Consider the following 10,862-nt stretch of genomic DNA (forward strand, 5'->3'; position numbering starts at 1 on the left):
CATAGATATATATGTACAATATAGGGGAGAGGGAGGGAGTGTGGAGAACAAAATACATGCCTTTCAACATAATATCCCGAACATTTTACACGAGAGCGGAATATTTTTATGGACAACGTACATACGCATTGTAGGTGACAGAAAGATAGATCGGTCTTTAGCTGTCCAGCATCCATATGGGTTTCCCTCTTCGTATACCCAAAACGTCTCAATGGAGAGTAGCTAGCAGCATGTAGGACAGGTACAGGGTGGTTCAGTGTCGACCACCCCTCTGTACAGATTAAAACATCACCATTTCAGCTCTTTCCTACATATATAGTTGCTGAAATGCGCCCAACTTATTCCCCATTCTACCTACAAAGAAAGCACCTCTTTTCCATCACTCTGAGATGAAGAAGAAAAAACTCTCGCGCATTCGAATGTCGCACACAGGAAGCATTTCTGAAGAAGAAGAAAAAAAACACCCGAAGAACTCTATTTAACATCCCAGAGAATCGCTTCTGTGACTCTGCTGCAGGCAGCATAGGGCACAGAAGAAATGCTACAGAGAGAGAGAACATATAAACTACTGAATAAGAGTTTGAACATTGATTTTGACATTGTCGGTGAAATTTTTAGATTGATCACTTTTCTTCCATCACTAGGCGGATTATATTACCATTTCTATACGCCAAAGAGACCAACAGCAATGGCTCACACTCTTCACGTGTACACCCAATGCTATTTAACGCTCCATCCTAGCATATTCTCCGTAATATATATCTTTTAAACATACATATATAGCAGAGTTGGTGACCCGAAAGATTGGGGATGAATTTATAGAGCTGGATTAACTCCTCTTAACCCCCTTTAAAACTTGATTAGACAACTTAATTAAATTACTAATAAATCAAAAATAAATTATTCTGAAAGAGATCGTTTAACAGATTTTCCATTTTTTTTTTCATGAGAAAAACTAACAAAAATATGCAAAAAACTGACGTCACAATGTGCTTTTTTAGCTGTTCTAGTGCATTTAGTAATCATGCTAAATGATTGTTATTTATTTCTGACAAATCACCTATTTTATGCTCAAAAAATCAGAGCCCAAAGCCGCACCAATATCGGCGGCCGCGGCTTGGAAAATTGCCTCATTGGCTTGTAATTTTGGTAACTGGAGGCTCTGAAACTAACAGGATCAAAAGAGACGAAAGAAAATTTTAAAATTAGGATTTTTTGCACAAAAATGTCTTATTTGAGCTCAAGGAACAGAGACCTCAGCCGCACATAGTATCGGCTGCTGCGGCTTGTATTGATAAGAGATTGAGCGGCAGTGACTTGAAAAAGAAATAATTTTTAATTTTTGGCGGCGACGTCTTGGAAAATTGGCTCGGCGGCCGACTCAAGCGGCCTAAAATTTCAGCGACTAGGGCCTCTGCAAAAAATATCAAAATAATTTAAGGAGTCTGTTTCACGCAGAAGGATTCGGTAATTTAAACTTTGACATAGATAAAAGAAAATGATTTTCCAAATTTCCTTTCGACAATCTTGAAGGAATCAAACTTCCCTAATTTTTTATCACGAGAAGTTAAATTTATTTTATTTTTTAAAGACTTAAAAAATAAAATTGGCCACGGTGGTTCAGCAAAACCCCAAAGGATTAATTTTTCTCACTCTCTTTTGATTTTCTGCAAGATTACGTGAAGCCCAATTGTTTCATTCTGTAAGGAATTTTACTATATAGAAATGAATACACTCCTTTTGTGAAAAATTCATAAAAGATTTTTCCATATGAAAAAAATCCCAAAACAAATTGAATTTGAACCAACGACACATTAAGAAGAAAAAATAAATAAAAATGAATCATATAAAACACCAAAAAAATAAGTTTGTATAAAGATATTTATTAAAATTGCAAGAAAATATTGAAGACAAAAAGAATTAGACGTGAAATGCAGGAAACTGAGATAGTGGGATAGTTGGGAAAAATTAGGAGAATTTCTTAGTATCTAAAGAAGTCAGCTGGAGCGTAGGGAAGGGCTGGAGCGTATGGGTAGGCTGAGTAAGGGAAAGCTCCTGAGTAGGGAAAAGCAGCAGAGTAGGGAAAGGCTGCGGGGTAGGCAAATGGTCGGGCATAGGGAGCCGCCAGAGCTGGGGCAGCCTTGATGAGAGCTGGAGCAGCAATGGGTGTCTTGAGGATAGGCTGAGGAGCAGCAATGGGAGCAGCAGCAGCATACTTCACATCAGCATTGAATCCATTGATGGGATCAGCGTAGTAATCAACGATTCTCTGCCTGCCATCGGCATCCAAGAGGCTGTACTGTCCACGAACAATGTCACCATCGCGAGATTCCTGCTGACTCTTGAAATCACCCGTCAGGGCATCCTTGACATCGTACCCAAAGCTGTACTGAGGAATGCGATCGTATTCGGCATATTCCTTCCTAGCCAGGAGAGCTGGTTGAGCAATAATTGGTGCTGGCTGAGCAATCAATGGAGCCGGTTGGATGATGGCAGCTGGTGCTTTCAGCAGAGCCGGTGCCTCAGCTGGGAGACTATGAGCCACAGCCAAGAAGGCAAGAACAGGAACAAACTGCAAAAGGGCATCATTGTCTGCTTTCAAGAAATTTATGCACAAGAGGAAGTACAACCAACTCACCTTGAATACCATTTTGTACAGAGAAAAATAAATTATTTTCTTGCAGAGTAAAAGAAGTAACTTGAGGCTCTCACTGGAAGTGTGATCACTTGAAGGTGCACGAATACAGAATGAATTGGGACTGCATCGTCCAGTGGCTTTTATACAAAAATCCTCGAGTGCTCCAAATGTGGTGAGGGGGCAATAAAGAGAGCACTTTTGCAGGTAATATCGTTTTTCACATGCATTACCTGCTTTTTCTGCCCACACCCATGTTTTTTATTCGATTTAATCACAAAAATTAAATGTATATCTTTATCTTACATCTACCGCATCCTTTTCAACTCGACCTTCTCGCAGCTTCATCCCAAAATGCTTCTGGGAATTTTCCCTTCTCCATTTACAAATAAATAAAATTCTCAAGTCATGACGTAGAAATATATATTTAGAGGTAGAGAATTCTCTTTATTTCATTTTTTTTAAATTTAATATTCCAACAGCGTGACGATTATTTGTTGTGAGGAATTTATCCCTCTTCGATGCAATAAATCTCCACCCAAAATTACAAAATATAAAAAAAACTCCGACCGTGAACTTGAAAAGAATTGAATTGGTGTTGTGCAGAAAAATGTGAATTACATAGTCTCGTTGCGTAAGCTCGCGATGGATCAACCGCCAAGTTTATTGCTCTCTCGCTCTCTTCTTTCAAGCTCACCGTGTTGGTGTAAATCTCTGCAATATGCTCTGTTTTTGCACCAACTTCCATGTGGAATTGCATCAGAAATTTTATTTTAATATTCTTTTTTGGGAAGAAAAGGATTTTTGGGGCATTTAAATTGGTCAATTTGAGCTTTGCTACAGAGCTTTTTTCCGTGAAAATAAATTCGAGAGAGAGAAAGTATTTTACTGAGAGAAAGAGAGACTCTTTGGGCACTTTTTTTGAGAGAAAGCTCTCTAAGAAGCTTTCACCAGCTAATGCAGACAATTGAAGAACTTTCAGATGAATTCTTCAAGCTCATCTTTCCTTTTAAAGATCATTTGTGAATTTAGAGCAAAGACGCGAAACAGTCAAATGCTATTACATCAGCCAATAAAGCTCTGCTCTTATTCAATAACATTAACTATGCGGTGAATTGATAAAATGTTACCTGCACCAGGCGCGCGAATTTTCCCTCCACAACCGCTTTTTTGGTCTCATTTGGCTTTTGTGTATAAAAGTCACTGCTGGACATACCGATGCAACACATTCAGCATTCGCACTGTGATACCAAAAGCACATCGAGAGCTTGCTAATAAAATTTAAGTTATTGCTGTTAATTAATTTATCTTTTTGTTTCATTACAATGATTTCCAAGGTGAGTTGGCGATGATGCCGCATAAATTTTCTTGAATATTGACGTGCCCTTTTGCAGTTTGTTCCTGTTTTCGCATTCTTGGCGGTAGCTCACTGTCGTCCCGGACTCCAACAAGTCTACCAGGCGCCTGCATTGCTGAAAGCCGCCCCAGCAGCCATCATTCAACCAGCTCCATTGTTCACCGAGCCAGCTCTGCTAGCACGGAAAGAGATCTACGCCTATGATGCTAATCCACAGTACAATTTTGCCTATGATGTGAAAGATACTCTCACTGGGGACTACAAGAGTCAGCAAGAGATCCTCGAGGGTGGTGTAGTTAAAGGACAATACAGCCTCTTGGAAGCCGATGGAAGGCAGAGAATTGTCAACTACTATGCTGATCCAATTAATGGATTTAATGCTGATGTGAAGTATGCTGGTGCTGCTATTGCTGCCCCACAGCCAGCTCTAGTCAAAACTATTGCTGCTCCAGCTATTTTGAAGACTTCTTATGCTCCTGCATACGCAGCCCCGGCAGCTATTGCTGCTCCAGCTCTTATCAAGACTGCCCCAGCAGCCATTTCTGCTCCTGCTTTGGCTCCAGCACTCATCAAAACTGCACCTGCTCTTGCACCAACCCTTATTAAGGCTGCTCCTGCTATCTCTTATGCACAAACCCTAACTCCAGCCTTGACGACCTACACGAAAACTTTGGCTCCAGCTTTGGCTCCTGCTTATGCGCCAGCTTTGGCCCCAGCTTTAACGACCTACACGAAAACCTTGGCTCCAGCCTACGCCACAGCTCTCCCCTACACTGCCACAAGTATTGTCAAATACTAAAGGATTAATTCAGCAATTAAGAAAGTTTATCCGTCCACCAATGCAACCTTAAATCTGCCTTAGAAATTTTATATATTCTCTATTTTATTCCTTCAATGCATTTAATCATCCAACTAACAAATCACATTTTATTGTTAAAAGAATCACTTTTTATTGCAATATAGAATAAATCTATAAAAACAGATTTAGAGGATTTTTCTTTCAAAGGTCCTTGAAGTAAAATTCATTAAGGGTGAAATTCTCTAGTCAGACAGACTTAAGTTTTTTTTAAAGGTTCTCTAAGGAAAAATTAAAGATTTTTAAGTTTTCTTAATCGAAGAAACCTTAAGAACCTAAATTTTTTTCTTTAGTTAGGTTGAATCGAGCTAAAGGCACACATTGCTGTGATTCTTTCGAAGTATTTAATGATTTTTTTCTGATTCCCTTCGGACATCGAAATTCGTAAAAAAAAACATAAAAATATACATTTTGCTCAATTTATTTAAGAAATCTTACGTTTAGCTTAAGAAACCTTAAGAACCTAAAATTTTTTCTAAGACATCTTAAATTCTTTCTTAAGGAATCTTAGGTAAACGAAAACTTAAAGCATTTTTAAGAAAACTTAAAGAATCTTATGAAATCTCAAGTCTTTCTTAAGGAATCTTAAGTCTGTCTGACTAGTGAATTTCCCCCTAGATCAAAGAGATGCAACAATTTCTAATAATTTTAAAAGAACACTAAAATGAATAAATTCCTTTTTATAGTTTATTTAAAATCGTTTCAAGCAATTCAAGCTTATAAAGCTCACAGCTTCAGCCAAATATCAATCAGCTAAACTTAAAATTACTTTTTTTTACCTATTTTTAAGCCAATTTTGATAAAAAATAAATAAATAAAAATTGGCTTTAATTATCCTTCAAGGGTTATAAATATTATTAGATTAAATACTTATAGTTATTTATAGAGAACAAAATAAGCCCCATAAATTAACTTTCCTTCAGCTAATTAAGCTTCCAAAATATAAAAGCAAATTTTCTTAAGCTTGTAAGCTTTGCAGGACACGCAAAAATGCCATACTAACACACTCTGGCGATTTGATTAATTGTTTGATGAAGAGTTAAGGTTTAAAAGAAATCTGTGTTCTGGTGAAGAAGTGCCCTTTGATTGATTTATTAGCTGCACAGTGAATGCTATCGAGCATCGAGGGCCCTGTCTTTCACGTGAATTTCCACACAGCTCCCGGTGTTCGTGACTGACCATCTCACGTCGCAATTTTTGAGATCCTCGCGCGATGGTGAGACTGTCACGGAGCATCGTGGCGTGTAAGGAACAAATGGTCAGGACGCAGCGGGACACATTGGGGGACGAATGAATGGGAATAAATTCATTTTGCGTGGACTCTGTGGGCAATTCATTCATGTCAATGGCGAGCAAATTGAGCCGTCAAAGAGGTGGAATAAGTAATTTTTATAACAAACTTACAAAAGAGCTCCCATTCTGTACACGCAGTGCCCCAAAGGAATTTTTACCACCTGTGTGCTAATTAATAAGAAAGAAAAATCCACCCTCATCGTTGGCCTTCACCTCAAATTTCTTCATGTCATGAAATAAACATATATTGCTCAATGTATGACAAATTTGTGGCCACTGAATTAATCCTCTCACCTGCACGGGGTGAGGTCTGTGCGTATGGCTAAATAGTAGGTACTCCTTGGCAGAAGAGATCAATGCGTACAGGTAAGAGGATTTGTTCAAAAATAAAAAGTGTGGTCAACAATGGGATTTAGAGGCTAAACTGTGTAAACAAATCTTCCAGGAAGACATTGATACCTTTCTATTAAATCTCAACCATTTGGAACCACTCCCAGAAATCACGAAGAAGAAAAAAAGGAAAAGAAAAAAAAACCTCAATGGACAATGAACTGCATTACTGACTTTTTGGCATATTTTTCTAGCATTAAAACACAAATCTATCTCACACTGCAAAGGTAAGAAAAAAAAGCATGACCACAGAAATGATATTCAATGGATGTTTGGTTGCTCCCTGCAGTGCTGAAGATATTTTGTCATGTGTGTGGAAGATAAAGAGTGAAGGAGAAAAAATGTCAAGATTTTTTAATCCTTCCCCACACACATCTTCCATAGCATGACTTGTGGAATTTTGCCAAGAGTTACCTTCACTATAAAAAAAATCCCCGTGTTTATAAATTTAACAATTCCACCACCACTGTGGGCTAAAAAATTTTCTATCTGAAAAATTCAAAATATCCTGCTGAAATTCAAGGGGTCTGCAACTCAAGAAATATCGGGATATTTAATTAATATGATTTTCCGGGTTTTCCGTCGGTTAAATGGGGGGTTTCTCACCCAGAAAAACTCACGTTTTCCAAAGCTTTCAGCTCCATTCGGAGCCTTCTTCAGTGGCTACAGACACCCCCCATTTAACCGACGAAAAACCCGAAAATCCCTTTCATGAAAATTCTTTAAGAAAATATAATTATTCTCTAAAATTAATGAGAAATATTGAGAAATTAAGTTCTTTCGTGTTTCTCTTGAACTCAAGTAATTTTTTAATTCAATTTTAAATGATTTTAACAAAATAAAAGAACTATCAACCCCCTTTTACCCAGAGAGTCCCTGCTGTCTGAGGAAAAATTCCACAGGACAGTATTTTACATTCAAGGACGCGAAAGTAATTTAGTCATCATCCTCCCGTATGACAATCCTGTCGATGTAGGGAGAAATTTATTTTGTCATCATCCATCACACGATTGCGGGGCTGACAGGACAAAACCACTGAACTCATTGACTCCGGCATTACTTGACTGTCTTCAATATTTTGGGTATCGCATTTCAATCTCCAAAAATTCACAACACGCGAAGAAATCCTCGCGCGCGGAAATTCTGGACGCGCCTGAGGTTGCGCGAAGATGAGTGGGTGGGTCAAGTGGCGCGAAAGGATATTATAATTTAATTAATCAAATTTAAGAAGCGGATGTTCTCGTCAAGAGTCACAAAAGCGATAGACAAAGTCACAATTAATGTTGTCACAACATCTTAATGTGATCACCTTTGCATCCGCTAAATCTCGCAGCAGATTATAAATTAAATCTCGCTCTTTTAGGGATCTTTTTTTGGCACTTTATTCTCTTGCCCACAAAAAGAAGAAGAGTCGACGAGAAGCGAAAAAGAAAAAAGAAAAATTTTGTCAATATAGGGGAGTGCTTGCTATATAGCTAACTTAACCACCTACAAATATAATATGGATGACGCGCAAAATAAGCAAAATTACCTTCTCCTGTAATCGGACTACATAAATCCCCCTTAATGCTCGGGGATTAGTTGAAAAAGATATACAATGATAGCAACTGTAAATGATTACAAATTTTCATGTATGGGCCACGATAAGGAATTCACGTCGCTACAGTTTTCTTCATATATAACCTACCTATATACTATCTCTCCCTCACAGACCTTTTTGTGAGCATTCGCACAGAATTTGTCCATTTGTGAGGTGATTGAAGGGAGTGAAGAGCATCGAGGAAGCTCGAGGTTCTTTTTCTTTTAAAATTAAAAAATAAATAAAATCACAGCTATTGCAAATGAAGAAGAATCTTTAAAGAAGGAATAAAGAGAATAGAAGAAGATTTTTTAGTGAAAAAAGTAAAGATAAAGGAGTTAATTCACTGATATATTAATAGTATTGGTGATTTCGTTTCATTTTTATCCAGATTAATCTTACAATGAGAAATTTTCTCTAACTAAACTGACTTAGCTCCTTCAGGAAAATTAAGCAAATTCTTTTTTCTTATTAAATATTCCCTTAAAAAGCTTCTAATGTTAGATTTGTATATTTTTTAATTTTAATTTTGATAATGATTCTTAACACAGAATTATAAATTTATTTCGTTTAATCTGTAATTTATTTTTATTTTAAGTCAGTCTTAAAAAAAACTGACATAACTTTAAGATCGACTTACAAAAAGACTTAAAATTTTAAGCCCCACTGAGTATAGTGAATTCCGCCCATAATTTTATGTTTTTAAAAAATATATATAACTGTTTATTTAATAGGAATCCTTTATCCTTTATATCCTGAAAACGTTAGAAATTTTCCTTAAATATCAACACAGTCAATATCCTTGATTTTAATTTATCTTTATTAGCTTAAAAAAATAATTAAATTAGTAGAATAAACTTCTATGTAGTATAATCATGAGAATCCCATCTGCCATAGCTTTTGGGTTTATCTCGTAATTGTTGGGGACACTGAGAGAGTCATTCCTGGACTTTGAATTGAAAAGTGTCATGGAGTCATTGATGCCACCAAGAAATTCACGTGACATGTGGCAGAGGCGAGGCTGGATACCCCTGTTGTGAGGCACAAAAGCATATCCTGGGATGTCCTGTCAATTATTCTGATGACCTGTCTGTGGGAGCTAATGTGAAAGACATATCTTTCGTGCCCTATTGACAGACTCATCCTCGCGCTATCTCTCACCCCAGGATAACAGTTGAAAGGAAGATGATGAAAAAGGCATCTTCTCACAGCTCTTGAAGACATCAAAAATGGAAAATTAAGGAATTTCAACTTGGCAAGGACAAAATCTTCATTGCAAATTGAAGGCCAGAGTGAGACATCATGGCAAACATGGGCCACAGCTATTATGCAATTATGAGGGATGAAATCACACCACAGTGTACAAAAAAAATTGGTGTGGAGATTATGTGGAATGATTTAGTGCATAGCTCAGGTTAATCTGCAAGAATCAATAAATCACTTTATCTAACCAATTAGAGACTATAATTAAAAATGGTGGGAGATTAGCTGGAAAGCAAAATATTGAATTTTTGATCCAGACCCACGTTTTAGCCCCAACACCAGCTAATCCCGTTTGATCGAGCTGGCCTAGATCCCCACCAGGTAATTCAATTAGGTATTTATCAAAACATTATCAATCCCATTGATCAATTATCCCCCTTTAACAAAAGTAAATTCCAACACACAACCTCTGCAAAATCCCAACAACATCGCAAGTAAGCGCCACTCCAGGTTTACCCTCCCCCCTTCCCCACCAAGTAAACTTCCACGGCAATTAAAATCATCTCCTTCTCTCGCAAATAACTCTTAATTTTATTACCCCACGCGCGATAATTTTTAGCAAATAATCAAGCGATAATTGCGAAGAGTTTAATTATTAAATATTGAACTTTACAAGCTGTGAAAGCATCGCTGCTCTTGTGAAACTCACACCCAAAATGTGTCATCTAGTATGCCCAGCCTTGAGATGTTTTCCCGGATAAATTGGGAATTATTCCGGGAGATCCAATCCATATGAGACCTATAGCCCTGCCGTCTGATTGGTGGCAAAAATCGCGTCGCAGGAACGCCCCATGGCCATTGAAGCTCTGCAGAGGAAGTGAGAGCCAGCTGAAGCACCATAAAACAGGGCTGAACTTTTGATTTATTTCTTGAATTATTTTAAAAATTTATTCTTTAAAAAAATCTAATCCTAAGATTTTTTAAAGAATGATATTGAGTTTTAAATTCTTAGGCTTTTTCTGTGCTTTAGAAGTGCTCAAATTCTTTCTTTTGTTTTCCTAACGTTAGATATATAAACGTTGCAATGATTTTTTTTCTGATTTCTCATGTTTAATATTTTTAAAAATTTAATTTCTAACGATTCCATTAATAGTTGATATATGCTTAAATCTTTTTTTTTTTAAACATTAAGACACTTGACTTTATTTATTATTTTTTAGTTGAATTTGTAAGGTTATTTTTTTTTCCTTGTGTAGTGTTCTTATTACATGAATTTCTAACGTTAGAATTTCTCTTCGCTAATTATTGCAAAATGTTATTGATTTATATTTCATCCATTTTTACATTTCTAAACTTATTTTATCTGAATATTCGCAATTTATAAGAAATTTCTGACGAAAGAAGAATAGAAATTTTTTTTTTTAACATTTCCTTTCTAACGTTATTTATTTTAACCCTAAATTTCTAACGTTTCGTCATTATAAACTAAAATTTCTTTCACCCTTTGGATCTAATATTTAAATCTGAATTTTCAACGTTTTATTCTCCA

General features: G+C 36.7%; 2 protein-coding genes across 2 annotated transcripts; one reads left to right on the plus strand and one right to left on the minus strand.

The window, feature by feature from the left end:
* Positions 1–1,863: 1,863 nt before the first annotated feature.
* Positions 1,864–2,793, minus strand: LOC129787877 (larval cuticle protein A2B-like). Its single transcript, XM_055823703.1, has 2 exons — positions 2,639–2,793; positions 1,864–2,572 (listed from the first exon to the last, which is right to left on the minus strand). Exons 1-2 carry the CDS (start codon positions 2,648–2,650, stop codon positions 1,982–1,984), a joined length of 603 nt encoding a protein of 200 aa, XP_055679678.1. The 5' UTR covers positions 2,651–2,793; the 3' UTR covers positions 1,864–1,981.
* Positions 2,794–3,960: 1,167 nt separating this feature from the next.
* On the plus strand, positions 3,961–4,791 carry LOC129794892 (cuticle protein 21-like). Its single transcript, XM_055835850.1, has 2 exons — positions 3,961–3,972; positions 4,030–4,791. Exons 1-2 carry the CDS (start codon positions 3,961–3,963, stop codon positions 4,789–4,791), a joined length of 774 nt encoding a protein of 257 aa, XP_055691825.1.
* Positions 4,792–10,862: the final 6,071 nt, after the last annotated feature.

The sequence above is a fragment of the Lutzomyia longipalpis genome, chromosome 1 (assembly GCF_024334085.1).
Source record: "Lutzomyia longipalpis isolate SR_M1_2022 chromosome 1, ASM2433408v1".
Lineage (NCBI taxonomy): Eukaryota > Metazoa > Arthropoda > Insecta > Diptera > Psychodidae > Lutzomyia > Lutzomyia longipalpis.